This window comes from Triticum dicoccoides, chromosome 6A (assembly GCF_002162155.2).
Source record: "Triticum dicoccoides isolate Atlit2015 ecotype Zavitan chromosome 6A, WEW_v2.0, whole genome shotgun sequence".
NCBI lineage: Eukaryota > Viridiplantae > Streptophyta > Magnoliopsida > Poales > Poaceae > Triticum > Triticum dicoccoides.
This window is the reverse complement of record NC_041390.1, coordinates 70,172,786-70,192,553: the sequence shown is the minus strand read 5'-3', so window position 1 is coordinate 70,192,553 and position 19,768 is coordinate 70,172,786. Positions and strand designations below refer to the sequence as shown.

The 19,768-nt window shown below is 44.9% G+C and overlaps 1 protein-coding gene across 1 annotated transcript; it reads left to right on the top strand.

Annotated features, from left to right (window-relative positions):
* Positions 1–17,697: 17,697 nt before the first annotated feature.
* On the top strand, positions 17,698–18,811 carry LOC119318915. Its single transcript, XM_037593472.1, has 2 exons — positions 17,698–18,467; positions 18,570–18,811. The coding sequence occupies exon 1, from the start codon at positions 17,766–17,768 to the stop codon at positions 18,441–18,443; it is 678 nt and encodes a 225-aa protein (XP_037449369.1). The 5' UTR covers positions 17,698–17,765; the 3' UTR covers positions 18,444–18,467; positions 18,570–18,811.
* The last annotated feature ends 957 nt before the right edge of the window (positions 18,812–19,768 follow it).

Below are 19,768 nucleotides of genomic sequence, written 5' to 3'. Positions count from 1 at the left end.
TTGTGTAAACGGGATCAGAAGCTTCATAAGAGAGTTGTGAACGCAGTTGAGCAGGCGGTCCCATGTTATCTACGATGGTCGGAGTAGCCTATTGTATGGAGTCGAGAGGATCATCCGCCGCGGGTTGATAATCTGGGTTATCTGGCTTTGGTGGTGGCGCCTCAAGTTGGGGGTTATAAGTTTACTAAGGTGCTCATGGATGGAGGTAGCAGCATTAACATCCTATATTATGAGACCTTCCAACGCATGGGACTGACAGATAAGAACATTAAGCCGTCAAATACTGTCTTCCATGGTGTCGTGCCAGCTAAATCAGCCTACCCAGTGGGTAAGATATCATTAGAAGTTGCCTTTGGAGATGAGCATGATTCCTGGTCTGAGATGTTAACCTTCGAAGTGGTCAAGATCAAAAGCCCTTATCATGCTCTGTTTGGGTGGCCGGCTTATGCTAAGTTCATGGCGAGGCCTTGTTATGTTTACTTGCAACTTAGAATGCCGGGTTATAAGGGCACCATCCCAGTGCATGGGAGTTCCAAGGTGGCCTTGGAATGTGAGGAAGGAGATGAGGCCTATGCTGAGTCAGTTTGTGCAACGGAGGAGCTAAAATTTTACAAGGACAATGTTGACCCGGCGGACATGACGTCCTTGAAGATACCAACCATTGAGCATGATCCTTCATTAAAATTTAAATCGGCGAACGATACTAAGATGGTTGATTTCGTCCCTGGCGACTCATCTAAACAGTTTAGTATCAACGCTAATCTGGATCCGAAATAGGAAAGGGCGCTCATCGAGTTCATCCGTGAGAACTGGGACATCTTTGAATGGAAGCCTTCTAACATGCCGGGTGTACCGAGGGAACTCGCTGAGCACAATCTTAATATTGATTCGAAGTTTAATCCGGACAAGCAATTTCTTCGCTGGTTTAATGAGGAGAGGTGGAAGGCGATTGGTGAGGAAGTGGCCTGGCTTTTGGCGGTCGGATTTATCATTGAGGTTTTTCATCCTGAGTGGTTGGCTAATCCAGTGCAGGTACTCAAAAAGAACGGCACTTGGCGAATGTGTGTGGATTACACAGACTTAAACAAAGCTTGTTCGGCTGATCCGTTTGCTCTCCCTCGTATTGATCAAATCATTGATGCTACGGCGAGTTGTGAGCATTTGAGTTTTTTGGATGCTTATTCTGGTTATCATCAGATCAAGATGGTAGTTAAGGACCAGGAGAAGACAGCTTTCATTACTCTGTTTGGAGCCTTCTGCTATGTGTCTATGCCTTTTGGGCTCAAGTGCGCCCAGGCGACTTATCAGTGGTGTGTACAAAATTGCCTTCACAATCAGATTGGGCGCAATGTTCATGCTTATGTAGATGACATTGTGGTGAAGTCAAGAGAGAAAGAGACCTTGATTGATGATTTGAGGGAGACATTTGACAATCTCCAAATCTACAAAATGATGCTTAACCCGGCCAAATGTGTCTTTGGTGTGCCAGCTGGCACGCTATTGGGATTTATGGTTTCTAACAGAGGCATTGAAGCTAACCCGGATAAGATCAAGGCTATTACGTCTTTGGCTAAACTAGCATGTATCAATGATGTCCAGCGATTGGCGGGTCGTATTGCAGCTCTGAGCCGGTTCATAAGCCGGTTGGGGGAGAAGGCTATTCCTCTTATTTGATGATGAAGAAGAAAGATCACTTTGTTTGGAGTGATGCTGCAAATCAAGCGTTTGAGGATCTGAAGAAACAGTTGGCTGAGCCGCCCATGCTTGCTACCCCAGTTGATAAAGAGCTTTTGTTGCTATATGTGGCTGCTAATAGTCGGGTCGTCAGTGTAGCCATTGTGGTGGAAAGGAAGGAGGCAGGCAAGGAATATCCGCTTCAATGTCCGGTTTATTATATCAGTGAGGTGCTTATCGAGTCCAAACAGAGATACCCACACTAATAGAAGCTTGTTTATGGGGTTTTTATGGCAAGCCGGAAACTCAAGCAATATTTTCAAGGTCATCCTATCACTGTGGTGAGTTCTTCTCCTTTAGGAGATATCATTCAAAACAGAGAAGCGACAGGCTGGGTTGCTAAATGGGCTATTGAGCTCGGTCCTCATGGTTTAAAGTATGTGCCATGCACGGCCATCAAGTCACAAGCACTGGTGGATTTCATCAATGATTGGACAGAGTTGTAGGCGCCTGAGGAAAAGCTGGATAACACATATTGGACTAACCACTTTGACGGATCCAGACAGCTGGAGGGCTGGAGTCGCTTTAACTTCCCCGCGAGGTGACAAGTTTTCCTATGTTCTCCGGTTAATGTTCCCTTGTACTAACAATGCAGCAGAATATGAGGCCTTACTCCAGGGTCTTCGGATGGCTAAGGTGATGAGCTTAAGCCGGGTGAGGTGTTTTGGCGATTCAGATCTGGTGGCTCAGCAAGTTTCTGGCACTTGGGATTCCAAGGATCCTCTTATGGCGGCTTATCGCCCGGAGGTTGATGCCATTGCAGGTCATTTCAAGGGTTACCAAGTTGAACATATTGATCGCCGGAAGAACGAGGCGGCTGATACCTTAAGCCGTCTAGGATCTCAGTGTAAGCCGGAGCCGCCCAATACGTTTTTGGATATTCTGCTTAAACCGTCCGTGAAAGTACCTACCGAGGAGGACCTTGCAGTTCCTGACCCGGAAGCACGGTTGGTGGCGGCTCTCCATGATATTCCTGATTGGACGGTTCCGTATTTGGCTTACATGACCCGGGGTGAGTTGGCAGAGGATGAGGTCTTGTCCATACAGATAACCTGACGGTCTAAGTCAATGACGATTGTCAATGGAGATTTGCACCGTCACAGCGTTTCAGGAGAGTTTCAATGTTGCGTCTCTCCTGAAGAAGGCTGTGAGATTTCACAAGAAATACACAAGGGAGAATGTGGTCATCACGCCGGATCTAAATCTCTGGTGGCCAAGGCTTTCTGTCATGGGTTTTATTGGCTAACGGCTCATGCTGATGCCGAGGATTTGGTAAGTAGATGTGACAGCTATCAGAAAATTGCACGACGACCTTATGTGTCGGCTCAAGAATTGAGGATGATTCCAATTACTTGGCCGTTTGCAACTTCGGGGCTTAATATGGTTGGGCATTTTAAAAGGTCCAAGGATAAGAAGACCCCGCCTCTTGGTGGCGGTTGATAAGTTTACTAAGTGGATTGAAGCAGAGCCGGTTAGTAAATGTGATGCGGCAACGACGGTTCAATTCATGAAGAAGGTGATCTTCCATTTTGACTTTCCACACAGCATCATAATAGATAATGGCACTAATCTTTCTAAAGGTGCTATGGAAGAATTTTGTCAACGGGGGCATATCTGGCATGATGTTTCCTCTGTAGCTCACCCTCAATCCAATGGGCAGGCAGAACAAGCGAATCAGGAGATTCTGCGAGGTATCAAGCCCCGGCTTATGGTTCCTTGACAGAGAACGCCGGGTTGTTGGGTGGAGGAGTTACCTTCAGTGTTATGGAGCATCAACACAACCCCCAACAGGTCTACGGGTCACACACCCTTCTTCATGGTTTATGGGGCAGAAGCGGTTCTCCCTAGTGACATCCGTCACGACTCACCCCGGGTGGCGGCTTATGTTGAGGCCGACAATGAAAAGGCGCGTCAAGACGCACTTGACTTATTGGATGAGGAGCATGACCTCATGGCGGCTCATTCGGCGATTTACCAGCAAGACCTACGGCGTTATCACAGCCGTCGGGTCAAACTAGAACCTTTCAAGAAGGCGACTTAGTGCTCCGGCTCATCCAAGATTAGACAGATATGCACAAATTATCACCACCTTGGGAAGGACCTGTTGTGGTCAGCAAGAATCTACATAATGGGTCATACTACCTTATCGACGTTCGAGACAACAAAGACTCACGCACATCGGAGGAGGAGACCCGTCGGCCATGGAACATTGCTCATCTTCGGCCCTACTACACTTGAGCCTCCGGCTCTCATAATGTACATAGTTATCTGATGTATATATTATAAGCAGTATAATAAAGCCGGCACCCCTGACAATTCAGGGCCTCTGCCGTTTTACTTATTCAAATCTAAGTCTTTATCATCATTTAAGAGGCTTGACACCCACAACTTCTAGGGCCAAAGAGAGTTGGATGCATAGAACAGCTAAAACATAGGTCCTTGATGATCATTTGGGGGCTTCCTGCTCATTGAGCATAGCTGTCGGTACCCTCTTGATCCGGCGCAATGCCAAAACTTATATAATCACTTGGGGGCTTCCTGCTCATTGAGCATATCTGTCGGTACCCTCTTGATCCGGCGCAATGCCAAAAACTTATATGATCACTTGGGGGCTTCCTGCTCATCGAGCATAGCTGTCAGTACCCACGTGATCGGCGCAAGGCCAAAAGGTTATATGGTCACTTGGGGGCTTCCTGTTCAAACATAGGTGTATTCACCAAAGAGAACATAGCTGTCGGTACCCTCTTGATCGGCTCAACGCCACGTTTGTAAGTATGTCACTTGGGGGCTTCCTATTTGAACATAGACATATTTGACCGAAGAGAACATAGCGTTACTACCCTCTTGAACAGGTTTGTTCAAACATAGGCGTATTCGACCGAAGAGAACAAACTCTGACCGGGTCGTCCTACCTATAACACCAATACTTCAACTCCATCAGGTCATCCTGATTGACCCGCCGAACTCTTAACGATCAGTCTTTACGGCGTATTCGACCAAGATCTGAGCTCGATTAAGGTTCAAACAACGACTTGTCATGGGAGAGTACGGTTTATAGAGTCGGATGGATCCAGGCTTCATAAGCCACCTTCCTTGAAACTTGGATAAATCAGCCCATGATACTGTTGCTCCGGCCCCGCGTACTCCTCATAAGTCTTTGAGCAAGACCAGACTTATCTAGGGTTCAAATGTCGATTGGGCACACTATGACTCAGGATCACGGCAGTACGAACAATCCAGTGGCTCCGGCTAGTTTCATTGAAGATGACACGTTACTTTGACAATCTATTAAAGTCCCGAATTTCGTTTGGTTTCTTATTCGCGTTTGAGTTTTTTCGTTGTTTTCTGGTTTTTAAGTCGGGCCCAGCTGCCCTGTTTACGGCTCACATTGGAAGTATGCTTGGGGTTTATATAACCCGTCGGGAGGACAGCCTCTAAATCGCCAACGTGTAATGAATACCATGGTTTAAGTTATAGCTCTAAATTGCACGACGTTGATAAGCCGGTAGTTTAAGTATATATATATCACAGGTATGTTGTTTTCTTTGCAGTTATCAGACCGGCCCTGGTTATGGACTATTCGTCCCCAGCGTCTTCCATTGGGTATCATGACCCACCCGGTGGTAAGCCGCCAGAGGCCTTCTGGTTTTTCTTTGTGTGCAGGATCATAATAATTCACATTTGCATAAGTCAAAGATTATCATACAGAGAGTGGTCATTTAAACCGGTGGATCATCAGTGTTATGGAAAATAGAAAACATGCACGATGGCACGGTCGATTCAAGTCTTAACTACTCTTTTACACAGCTCCATGAGCCAACATAAGGTCAAGTGTTTTAACACAAACTTAAAGTCTTTCAACCGCCTGGCGGTTCACTCTTCTTGATCTTGCTGACGGGAGGCCTCCGTTTCATCCCTTGCCGGGTCTTCTTCCTCCTCCGCCGTCTGGAAGTTGATTTCGACCAGTCAAAGCCACGCAAGGCGAAGAATTCAGCTTTGTCATCAATCGGATTGGACGGGTCAATATCAGGGGCAAAGGTGTGCTTACGAATCGGCAGAATTAAGTCCATCACTTTGTACGTAGGCATATGCATCTTCTGATTACCTGCATCATAAGCCGGCTGATACTTGGAAAGATTGGTCTCTTTAGCAATGACTGTTGCATGAGGACGAATCTCTTTGACACAGGCGGCAAAGCCTTGCTGATCGAAGGAGGTTCCGTCTTCCTTTAAGCTAGGATACCCACTGACCACATCTGCCGGGTCTAATTCCGGTACCCACGCTTTGGCACGGCTCAAGGCCGTCACAGCGCCGGCTCTTGCACAAGACCACTTTATTTCTTGGATTCTAGTGAGTAGGATGGATAATTTCTTCAGTTCATCGCTCAACAAATTGGGTCCTTGATTAGTCGGGAAGATGGTAGCCAATGTACGTTGAGCTCCAGTATATAATTGCTCAACAAGAGTATAAAGCGCCTTGAGCTTCACAAGTGTATCTTGGCTGAGGTTGCTGCTTCTGGGACCTGAGTAAGTCATAGATTGGTTAAAATGGCAGTTTATATGACGACAAGTACTTTCAATGAATAACAAGGCGAATCACCGAAGATAGCCGAAACCATCTGAGACACACGGTGTCTTAAACCGGTGAGTTCAGTGGTAGCCTCCTGAAGAGCCGCCTCTGCCTTCTCTGCACACTGTATCAAGGCAGTCTTTTCTTTAGCCCAAGCATTTTTATCTGTAGTAAAACTGGTCTTCAATTTTTCCAATTCAGACACACTAAACTAGAATTTCGATTCAGCCTTCCTGGTCTCAGTTTCCTGAGCTGCCAACTGGTTCTTGGCATCGTTCAGTTGAGATTCCAATTCAGTGGCAGCAGCCTGCAGGCAGCATAGATTTATCAAACATATTTCATGGCGATTGCAACAATATAAGTCCCAAGCGCTTTGCAAGCAACAACACTTGGCACTTGGGGGCTAATGTCTATCAGCGCAATTTTTCAATAGAAATGGCTTTTATAACTAAAGTCCCAAGCGCTTTGCAAGAAACAACACTTGGCACTTGGGGGCTAATCCATATTGCTTGTCTCTTCCTAAGGATGAGCCGGACATGCTGTAAAAAGTCTCAGCCGACTCATGGGGGTTGTATTGTTAAGTTCTGCTCTTTTACACAGTGATCAATAGGACCAGCTCATTCGTACTGATTAAACCAGCCCTTGGGGACTACAAGTGCAAAATTATGCTATTTTCGGCATCTGGTTTAGTTGTAAACCGGACTTGGAAGGAGTCTAGGACAGAAGCTTGTAAGTTTTAAGTCTACAGATTATTCAATCTTATCATAATCAGAAGACTTGGGGGCTGGCAGGATATATAACTTATGTAAGCCGGATGACGTACCTCATACTTCTGGTGCATCTGTTTAACCATCTCAATTTCCAAGTCACGGTTGGAGTGTACTTGATTGAGATAACCAGATAATACTTCACTATTACTCAATTGAGTATAGTGGGAGACATCAAACCTCGCTTTCCATCTTTCCATGACTTCTTGTTTGGCAGAATGTCTAGCTAATACAGTGGGATTCCCCGTTCAGTAAAGTCAGTGCCAGTAATAAGGATGTCATCAGCATGAGTCTCCGGCGGGTTAAGTGAGCTTGACGGTTCAGTAGTTGACGGGTCAATATTGGTGTCATCAACAGACAACTCAGGCATCTCAGGTTGAGTATTGGGAGTAGGATCTTCTGGTTGTTCAGAGGCTTGTGGTGCAAAAGTTGGCTGGTCTGGTTCAGCAGCTTTAGGGTCTTCGGCCGGTTTTATCACCTTTGCTTTCTTATTGGGCTTTGCTTGGCCGCTAAAAAGAATTTGGACAAGTCAACATAAGGGTAAATATATAAAGGTACAAAAGAGAGGTAATTATTCTGACCCAGGGGTAGTCTTGAAAGCCGGCAGCTGAGTCTGAGATGAATCGCCAGAGGAAGAACAGGAAATCTCCTGCAAAATAAAATCAAAGAGTTGAGTGGTTAACGAAAGACCTGCTAGCAAATAAAAGAGTAAAGGCTAAAAGAACCTCATTTTGCATTTTCGAGGAGTGTTTGGTAAACCAGAGGATTAATCTTCGCTTCCACTGGTCCGGGTCTGGCGGCGGCTCTCGTGTTGCTGTCGTTTCAAAAGAAAGTGAGGATCTAAATAAGCCAAGGGGTGTGAAAACCTTAATTTCCGGGTTACTCGCCAAAGTTTCTGCCTTGGTAAAGGTTCTGAGTCCAAGGAAATAATAGTTACCTCTTCTTCAACCGCTTGGCTGGCTCCCGTGTCATCCTGGCAATAGTCAGTGTCAATAAGGTGGTTGAAAAACAAGCCAAGATATTCAAGGGCTATCTCCGACTCAGAGGTATCGTCCAGCTTAAGAAGATGAGAGGCGCTTGATTTCTTCCTAGGTCTCTTGCTGGTCTTTTTGGCGGCTTTCGCGGCAGCCCTAGCATTTTTGGCAGCCTCGTGGTCGTATTTTTCCTTCCAGAAGTCAGATTTAGACTGCGGAAGACCAACATATTTGAGTTCACATAATGTTTGGGTAATGAAGTAAAGTAAGGGAAATCAAGAGACTTACGTCTGGCGGCGGGTTAAGCTTGCAGAAAGGATTCAGGCCCACTCTGCTGCAATCTTCGAATTTGCTATTTACAAGTGTTGTTGCCATTTCAATAATGCCTTCTTCAGTTAGACGCTGAGAACTATGGCATAATGGATCATTTGTTCCTCCGGTGTAAGTACACATCAAGCCAGATCGGCGGCTCAAGGGTATGATCCGCCATGCGACCCAGAAGCGGATTAAATCGACTCCGGTTAAACCGTCTCCTAGCAAGGCTTGGACTTTCTTGATTGTAGGGATGAGTTTCTGGCGTTCGGCGGCGGTAAGTATCTCAGGGAGTTGGTAACTTGAGTCAAGACGTTCAGCATGATAACCTGGCAATCGATTTTCATCAGACGGCGAGATATCTTTACAATAGAACCATGTCTGATTCCAGTCCTTGGGGTGACTAGGTAGAGCTGCTTGAGGGAAGATGGCGTCTCTTCTGTGTTGAATTGAAATTCCACCAAGTTCCAAGATGGGCCCGTTTGCAAACTCATTTTTCTGGTTCAGATAGAAGTATTCCCTGAAAATCTCAACACTAGGCTCTTCTTGAAGGTATACTTCACAGAAAACTTGAAAGTTACAGATGTTTGACACAGAGTTGGGTCCAATGTCTTGCGGATGGAGTTTGAAGAAATGAAGAACATCCCTAAAGAACTTAGAGGCGGGCGGCGAGAAGCCCCCCGGTTCATATGATCAGTGAAAACAATGACTTCACCATCCTTTGGCTGAGGTCTCTCTTCGCCCGGGTCAGGAGCACGGTAATGCATGACACTTTTCTCTGGCAGATATCCAACCATGACAAAATCTTTTAAAGTACTCTCAGTGATGATGGAGGGAACCCAGTTACATGTAGTAACTGTCTTTGGCGGCATGGTGAAAGGACAACCTAAAGGAAGGGAATAATTGGCTGGCTCAAGTTAGTTGGTGAGATCACAAATTAACAGTTGCATTGTATGTTCACAATGGTGGCTTAAGCGAGGGCTAATGATATATGAAGTAACAATAAGCCGACAAAGTAAGCCACCATGACTAAGATATTCAAGATCTACCAAGAGCGAAATTTGCTAAGTACTGGGACGAACAGGTTCCACAGGTTAAAGCTGTAAATTTGGATCTACAACTGTTTAGAAAAAGGAAATAAATTCTAAACCTACAGAAGCGGCAGCAGAAAAGTGGAGGTGCCCCAGAAGAGATCTATCGCAATGAGGATATGTTGTAATATCAAAAGCGGGTGCTAAAACTACTACCGCACAAGACCTACATTATTTTCAGATCAAAACTACGCGATCTAGCAATAAGAAGGAGGAGCAGTGATGAACACCGATGAACACCGGAACCCTAAAGAACAGATCCATGAAATGGAAAAGGGGAGACTTACTGATGCTAGCTGACAACGAAAGAGTGCCGCGGCATTTCTGGACCGTTCAGGGCGATGCAGCGGCCGAAGTTGATGAAGGGACGGAGGCCGACGGTGGCGGAGCTCAAGAGGGTTGGGGTGTCGCGAGGAAGAAGAAGACGAGAAGAAGAAGAGAGGAGAATGGGAAAGGGGTGCTTTGACCCTATTTATAAGGAAAGAGGCAACATGCAGGCGCGAAAAATGAGGAAGCCAAATGATGGTTATCCATCCGTTAAAGATGACGTCGTGGCGGGTTTCCAAAATTTCTGGAGATGACAGCATGGCGGGTTACAATGTTTCACAGCTGAGGAGGAAGGATTTTTTCTAAGTGTTGAAGATTGACCTGAACATGTTCAAATCAACCTGGGGCCTAATGTTGGGAATATGACTATCAGGTATGACCCGCCCAGGAGGGGCCGGGTCAACCACAATGATGGTTCATCCTAGAAGCCCAAGAGCATACCAGACGGCGGTTCATAGATAGGTCGGCAAGTGGCCCAAGCCCAGAGACAGCTTAAGGTCCGTAAGTATAAACCACCATGTATGAGTAGACTTGTAATATAAGGCATGTAAGATACGTCACCGAACCGGACACGTTGTATGAGCCGGCCGAGACTCAGTAGGCCGCAGTGCGCACCCCGTGTATATAAGGGGACGACCGGCAGCGGCTTAGGGCAAGAAACATCAAATCGAGAGCCAGGCAAAGCGTGTTTGCTCCCTGGTAATCGAAACCCTAGCAACACCACCTCAACTGGAGTAGGCCTTTACCTTCACCGCAAGGGGCCGAACCAGTATAAACTCTCCGTGTCCCTTGTCCTGTTTAACCCCTTTAAGCTAACCTCGTCGCAATCGCTCCACAACTAAGTCCTTCCATGAGGACATCTGCCGTGACACTTCCACGACAGGTTGAAGAAGATTTATCATGTAATCGAGTTAGTTTTGTTAGGGCTTGACTTTTGTTAGGGCTTCATCCCTAGTACCCACTATGTTCTGAGATTGATGTTGCTATGACTTTTCTATGCTTAATGCTTGTCACTAGGGTCCGAATGCCATGATTTCAGATCTGAACTCTTTATGTTTTTGTGAATATATTTGTGGTCTTGATCCTACCATGCAAGTTATATGCACCTGCTACGTGTTATGATCCGCATACTCCAAGGTGACAATAATTGGGATTATTTCCTGTGGTTACCATAGTTTGAGGAGTTCATGTATTCACTATGTGTTAATGCTTTGTTCCGGTTCTCTATTAAAAGGAGGCCTGAATATCCTTTAGTTTCCTTATGGACCCCACTGCCACGGGAGCGTAGGACAAAAGATGTCCTGCAAGTTATTTTCCATAAGCACATATGACTATTTACGAAATACATGCCTACATTACATTAGCTAGTTTTGTGCCGCCCTAGGTTATGTATGTTACATGATGAATATTATCCAATACTATCACTGATCCAATGCCTACTAGTTTTTCACTTATTGGTCTTTGCTAAGTTACTGCTGTTGTTGCTACTGTCACAATTGCTACAAAACTACTACTACTGTTACCATTACTATTGCTGCTATTACCACTGCTATCAAAATTATCATACTACTGTGCTAATGATCACGCTATTGCAAATAGTCTCCATGTGTGGTTGAATTGACAACTCAACTGCTAATACTTGCAAATATTCTTTGGCTCCCCTTATGTCGAATCAATAAATTTGGGTTGAATACTCTACCCTTGAAAACGGTTGCGATCCCCTATACTTGTGGGTTATCAACATCATCCTCTCCTATTCGAGGAAATCACCGCACAGCTCACAAGTAGCAAGATGCACAACTTTTCCCACTCTCCTTGTCAACATTTTCATGGCGTAGTTCCATTAATCGTAACCTCCCTTTTGATCCGGCATGAGCTCATGAAGACGCTCCGGTGACCATTTGGTCATGTATCGTGTCAAACTGCACAAACAGAATCCGTAGAACAACACCAGCACAAAAAGTTGTTCGAATCCGTGCTATAGCTTTGTTGCCTACAAACACCAAACTCTGGCCACGATAGTACTCACCCACTGCCTTCATTTCCTTCCACCCTTGGCCACCCTGATGCCACCCCTCGACGCGCACGAGCACTAGCTAATGGTAGAGGCCAAGATGTCATCCAACCATCGCTGGAATGACGCTCTGCCATGCTTTGCATCGGTGACTAACCGCTGGTTGCCTGACATGGCCGTACTTGATAGTGGCCCACATGTCTTATTCTCACAGTCATGCATGTAACAGTCAAAGGGGTTAACCCAACAAAAATGTTGCATTTGGCCATATGGGAGATTCAGGAAGAGCAGGGCAAAAGTGAGCACAAGTTAGAGCGTTGGACAAAACTGAGTAGAACTAAGGAATGGAGGGCATGAAATTAGAAACCCCTTGAAATTTTATTCCCATGCTTGAAAAGTAGCCAAAAGGAAAAAAAGGTTCCAAAAACAGCGTTACATAAGATTCTATCTACGGTGAACATGACCATTTCCGTTTGATGGTTGGTCCATGTGAATTTTTTGCTTGTCATTTTAATTTTTAATGAACTCCTAATCTCAACCCAAAATTTGAACTTTTCACATCTCTTTAGTCTACAACCCTATTGCTCTTATCCTTTTGATATCTCACTAAGTTGAAGTATCCTCCAATTAGAGTGGGGCATTAGCTGTGTATGAACTAGCTATGAAGTTTAGCAATAGACAAATATTTTCCCTCTCCATAAGTCATGATGGTTCTACATTATATCTTACTAGCTTTAATAATTAGGCCATATGATAAAGATGTAGGGAATTAGCGCACATTTAACAGTGATTTGAAATACTATAGTAGAAATAAAGTAACTTCAACACCACTGATGATGACATGTACCTAGGGTAGGGTAATAGTCCTGACCTAGACGCCCTTCCCAAGGACACTGGCCTAAGATCGACAACATTCAAAGCACAGCAGCATCCACCGACTGGAATCATCTTAGAGTGCGAACCACTCGACCAATAATTCCACTCGGATAACCTAATTCCATTCGACCAGTATATCATCATTCGACCGTACCAAGAAACCACTCAGAGTACAGAAGATCTAAAGTCACTCAGGATGGCAACAGTCAGGCGTTCACTCTATAGCGTTAATGATCATTTATATGTCTTTATTGTTGGCGTTACCAGTAACGCCCCACCTTAATGTACATTGAACACCTTGTAACGTGGGCTGGCTGGGGTCCTGGCGCACTCTATATAAGCCACCCCCCTCCACTGAGACAAGGGTTCGCACCCCCGGTAACTTCACGCATATTCCAGTCGACCGCCTCCGGGCACCGAGATGTAGGGCTTTTACTTCCTCCGAGAAGGGCCTGAACTCGTAAATCTTGCGTGCACAACCTCATCGTAGCTAGGATCTTGCCTCCTCCTACATACCCCCTATTCTACTGTCAGACTTAGAACCACAACAACCACCTCTATGCAACTAACTCAGAAATTGTTGCTCAGTCATGAAAGCCAAAACTTACGACAAGATGGAGTAAGTTCTGTCATCCAAATCTTATGACGAAGTTTAAAGTCTTTTTGTAAATTGCTCCAGTGTTGACATCCATCTCATAGGTTATGTGCCAAGCAAAAGCACACAAAAATTAGCAGAAATCAGCATAGATGAACACCAGTATTTTTATGTGGAAACCCCCAAGTTGGGGGGGCCACGGGCTGAAGCCACCCAAATCTTTTTCCACTATAACCAATTGGTGGGATACAACATGTTCTTCTCCAGATAGCACTAGAGCCTCTCATAGATCAAGAACTGACAACCTTAGATGACCACAATAAAATTTGGGATTCAAGAGATAGAGATTGGAACAATCCCACCAAACATGATGGAATCACAACTTGAAGGAGACAAGGTAGTGGATATGAACCATCACTATCTTCCTTCAATATTTCTCTCCTTTCTCTCTTGGCTTCTCTTATTTTTCTCCAATGAAGTCTAACCCAACTTTTATCACTTGTGTTGGTGGCTACTGAATGGAGGGATAGACATCCCCTTCCCTCACCTCCAAAGACCAATAGGTCACAACCCTGATTGGTAGTGGCCTTTGCCACATGTTTGGGTTGGCTAAAGGCTTCATTTTTTTCATCTCCTCATAGCCCACATAAGGAGAATATCCCAACAAACCCTCCCTCCGACTCATGAGGGAGTCAATGCCAAATGTGCTAACTTGCATCATGCATGTAGCTTGATATCTTAGTCATCATATCCGAATAGTTCTTGTCGGTATGGATTTTCTCACGTTATAGCAACTTGGGACTCGCAACATCTCGAATCCAATGATGCCTCACATCAATGTGCTTGGTTTGAGAGTGCTAGCTTGAATTCTTGGAAATATGAATAGTACTCTAACTTTCAAAAAACATGACATACTTTTCTTCCTTCATGCCTAGTTCTTGCAAGACGTTCCTCATCCACAAAACTTCCTTGCCACCATCAACTATGGTGATGTACTCGGATTTTGTAGTTTATGTCGAAACAACATTTCTGAAATCTTGATTGCCATGACACTGCTTCCCCTGCATAAGTCATTAGGTACCCAAATGTTGACTTCCTACAATCTCTGTCACTAGCATAATCTAAATCTATATAGCCCCGCAATACAGGATCACCGCTTCTAAATCATAAACATGATGTAGAAGTCTTTTTGAGATACATGAGAATCCACTTTACTGCTTCCCATTGAGCTTTACCTGAATTTGTCATTAACAAGCTAACAATTCCAACTTCAGAGGCAATATCATGCCTAGTGCACACCATGTCATACATCAAACTGCTCACAGAAAATTGGTATGGTACTTTACTCATCTGTTGTATTCTCCTTGCTTGTAGGACATTGTTCAGGATTTAATTTGTGGTAGCCTGCAAGCGGAGAGATAACAGATTTTGCGTCCTTCATATTGAACCTTTGAAGTACCTTCTCAATGTAACTTCCTTGTGAGAGACCAGGGAACTTTTTCATATATCACAGGAAATCTTCATATCAAGTGTTTGCTTAGCTGGTCCTAAATCCTTCATCATAAATTATTACTCAATGCCTTCTTGAGGCGAGCAATTCTTTGTGCCATTTCCAATAATCAGCATATCATCAACATACAGCAAGAGAATGATGAAATCACCCTCGACGTACCTCTTCGTGAACACACAATGATTATGTTATACTTTATGGTAACCAAGCCCAATCATAAAAGACTCACACTTCTTGTACCACTATAGAGGATCTTGCTTCAAGCCTTACAAGCTCTTCTTCAGTTTGCAAACTAAGTGCTCATTGTATGCAACCATGAATCCTTCTGGCTACTCCTTGTATATCTCCTTGTCTAGGCCACCATGCAAGAACGCAGTCTTCACGTCGAGTATTTCAATTTCCATGTCCTTGATGGCTTCCATGCCAAGAATAACTCACATCGGAAACATCTTGACCACTGGAGAGAATATCTCATCATAACCATTGGCCTTTTTTACTGAAAAGTTTCACAACCAATCTAGCCTTGTACCTTGGATGTGAAGTGTAATCTTCATTCTTCACTCTGTACACCCATCCGCTCTTGAGTGTGTTCTTGCCCTTTGGTAGATTCACCAAATCAAAGGTATCCTTCTCATACAAGGATTTCATCTCATTGAACATGGCCTCCAACCATTCATTCTCACAGGGTGTCGCTCATCATCTCCTGCTTTCACCAAACTTCAGGTTGTGTCGGTTGTGTCTACGTTGCTCGAACTCTAGGTTGGTTCTACAATTGGGGCAGAAGCATGCATATGGAGCCCTCGCACTACATCCCGCTCGTCACCTCTGCCTATGGTGTCGACTGCCTTTGGTAGCGTAGTCATAGCCGGGCCATGACTCCAATGCTACAGATTATGCATGAGTTGTGGGAGTTATGTGGCGAGCCTACTTTGTCTTTTTCCATGGTGCTTTCTAAGGAGATGGACCTTGCTAGTGGCCTTGGCGATGACCATTACACCCTCACCACCTCCGTTGGAGCCCAATTTCGAGGCGCTTTTTATGAAAGAGCTTTACAACTTGCTCGCCTGCTTGGAGTCGATAGCCCTGGATCTGGCTAGGTGATTGTGCGCCTTGTAACGGAGGAGGCTACTACGGGAAAAATCAAGAAAGTGGAGAAGTCTCTCACTAGTAAAGACAAAAAGAGCGGGGCAATAGGAATGGCGTCTGCAGCTGCTTAATGGATGATTCTCGGTCTCTTTGCCCGTCCTCATAGATTTACTTGTCTTCGTTGATTTGGTGGTGTCCATGTTGATGTATAAATGCACAGCCCACCCCCCCCCCAATCAGTTCTACATGGTATGAGAGCCAGAAGGTCTTGAGTTCAAGACCCGGCTGACGCAATTTTAAAACTCTTTTTTGGTCCACGTTTAGACCTAAGGGAGCCACATGTGAGGGGGGTGTTGACATATAAATGCAACCCCATATTTCCACGTTGGCTTAAACTTTTGGGTGAAATGGCTGGTGCATGCAGTTCTATAGTTTGTTGTCTTAAATCAAGGTGCCTTCGTTGAGGGTCTCTTTATGATTTAGAAGTGTGATGGATCATGGTTGTTGCGTGTTATGCATGTTAGTGAGGTTGGCCATGTGGTCATGGGGTTTTTTGCTTTGCGAGTAGTCTGCATGTGGTCTATACATGTACATGTATCGGTTTTTGCCCAGTTCTCACTAATTAACTGGGTAATTCTCTTCTTCTTAATTAACCAACAAGGCAAATCTTTTGCCTCTATTTCAAAAAAAAAGACAAGATCAACTCCGGGGATAATGGTCATTTCATCATGTTTTTGCACTAGCCACAGCTGCAACAGCACAACTACCAAATAACCGCATCTCAACCTATTGCAACTGCAATTGTGTAAGTTGGAGCCCAAACAAACACGACCTTTTAAAGGGAGAGACTTATTACATTGAAATATCCTACTGCTAGTTAGAGATCTCAAAAAGGAGCCAATTGACTTCATTATTTCGGTCTCTTGGGAACCAACAAAATTGGCATAGTTATCATTCTTTTCTTTCAACATCTGGATGTTTAGATAATTGAAGAATCACCTGACACTTGACACCACCTACCTGGTGAACTGGTTTCATGTGCAATACCACCACCATCGATCACCACACGTTTCATGTGCATCCCTAAACCAATCCCTTGAAACAGGATGTATGCATACTGCATGCACTTCTTCTCTCAGTCGATATCTCAATCGGTGCTATATTTGTGAGATCTTGCGTGAAAATTTACACATTGTTTTAGTTTTTCTTTCTTATCACTTGATTGTGACTTGATTAAATCTCAGACGACTCAGACCTAGCCATACCCTTTATTTCACCGACACACATTAATTTGTTCATTGCTCACAACACTAGACCTCGATTAATCTTTAACGAGGAGCAACAAACTACTTGGTCTGATGAGCCGATGCGCATCGAATGATAAAATTACAGTCATGTAGGGTTAGACGCATGCATATTGCTCTCCTTCATTTTGTATTTTATTCCGCACAAAATTGAGTCGTTCTCACTCTCGATAGTATGTTGTACTCCCTCTGTCTTTAAATATAAGTTTCTTCTAGAGATTCTAATATGAAGTATATACGAAGCGAAATGAGTGAATCTGTCCTTTAAAATACGTCTATATATATATATATATATATATATATATATATATATATATATATATATATATATATATATATATATATATATAGTCTATATTAAGATATTTAGAAAGACTTACATTTAGAAATGCTTTGATCTTAGCCAGTTCATGCTATCTTCGTGTCGCGTGCAAGACCCGTGCGTCGAACTAACCATGTAACAGACTCACATGTGGTTGCACCGAGACCCGCCTTGAGTATAAATACATGATCAGCGATCATCTCTAGACCCACCCAAGATTCACAAGCCAAGCTCACTACTCCTACGTGCTACGTGCTTAACCATTCCGATCGAAGCCAAGCGCAATGGCGTCCTCCAGCAAGGCCTGCGCCGCCGCCCTCCTTCTGCTGCTGGCCCTCGCGGTGGCCACGGCGGCCGGCGCGTCGAAGCGGAGCATCGCGTCGGAGGCCAACCCGAGGCCGGTGGGGAAGGTCATCGTGACGGAGCCCCCGGTCCCGACGTCGGCGCCGGCCAGCGCCGCGAAGTGGAGCATCGCGTCGGAGGCCAACCCAAGGCCGGTGGGGAAGGTCATCGTGACGGAGCCCCCGGTCCCGACGTCAGCGCCGGCCAGCGCGGCGAAGCGGAGCATCGCGTCGGAGGCCAACCCGAGGCCGGTGGCGAAGGTCATCGTGACGGAGCCCCCCGTCCCGACGTCGGCGGTGGTGGACGTGTCGGCGACGTGCATGGGGTCGCTGCTGGAGCTGAGCCCGTGCCTGGCCTTCTTCAGGGACGCGGGCACGTCCAAGGCGCCGGCGGGGTGCTGCAAGGGCCTGGGCAGCATCGTCCGAGACCAGCCGGCGTGCCTGTGCTACATCTTCAACCGCACCCTGGAGCGTGCCATCGGCGTCGACATCCCCGTCGACCGCGCGCTTGCCCTCATGGGCGACGTCTGCGGCCTCACGCTGCCGCAGGACCTCATGAGCAGCTGCGGCGACAACGGCGGCGTGCCGCCACTGTACGTGTGTCCGGCGCCCTCGGCCTGAATCGCCTGATATCTGTCAACCCAGGTGATCAAACCGGCCGTATGATCACTAGGAGCTTCGACTACGTGCAACGTAGAGCTAGGCTTCTAACTAATTCACTGTTTTTTCTTTGTATTTTTCGTGCAGGAGGAGATGCGTGAGTAAAAGATGGCAGCCCCTCTTCCAAGCAAGACGAAGGATGCATGCATACGAATGCAGCTTATCATAGATACTCCATACTAATTGGAGTTTCGAATTAGCATCACATGGAATGGATATGATACTACTAGCTACCAGATCGATCCTGGGTATACTGTGGTTACGGAAGTATGTACTGTCTCCACGCATAATGATCAATATATAAGAAACAAAAAAGTATTATATATTTACTTGTGCTCTCATGGTTTTACCTTATGGGATAGTGCAATTATCTATGTCTTTCAACTCAGCAAAAAATAAATGCGGCTTCCTCAAGAAAAGACTAGCATCATCTTTTTCTTTTTTGCGGGGAAAAGTCACTTCGATCACATGCTTAACTAGGCACCTGTGCTAACATATAAGATTATTCCAAGAATGGACAATACAATTCCCCCAAAAGGAATAGACAGTTTGACCATCACGTACCTACAAATAGGTACTTGAGTTTGAGTAGATGAAACTCTCACATGGATGCTTGCCGATGCGGCGATATTACCCCTCTTCAAGCACTCATGTAGAAGCATCCTACACCGTACGTGCACTATGTACGCTCAAAAATACACAACCGATCAAATTTTCACTAGAATCTTCAACCACCGTGTTGGTCAAAAGACCATCAACTCATCTCCAAGTGGAGAACATATCAATTCATCACCATACTCTAACTGGGGACAAACCTTCAGGAAATCTAATAACTCATGGTATACTTGCTCAGAATATACTTGATATACTAAAATTGACCACCATGAGAATCTTTCAACCTTACAAAAAATTGCAAACAACTCAAGATATTCTAAAATAACAAAAAATTGCATACTGCACATAATATACTTGCTCAACATCATGATAAACAACAACCTTAACTACTAAAAATAACCATGCATTTGAATAAATCAATAGCATAATACTTGATAAACTTCACAGAAAAGGACACATGAATAGAGTGAAAACATAAGCAAAGGGGGATATGCATAGAACACATACGAACACTAGGCTTGGGCAAAGGAACTTGACCACCACGAGAATCTTTCAGCCCCAGATAACATCAGTATGAAGATCATCACCAAGCAAACTAAGTAATGAAATTGCGATAACGAAGATCATACTCATCAATCAAATTCTTCCACCTAGGACCATGAGACTTACAC

Bases quoted from the DNA above. Each gene is read 5' to 3' on its own strand.
- LOC119318915 (XM_037593472.1), top strand. From the start codon at position 17,766: ATGGCGTCCTCCAGCAAGGCCTGCGCCGCCGCCCTCCTTCTGCTGCTG.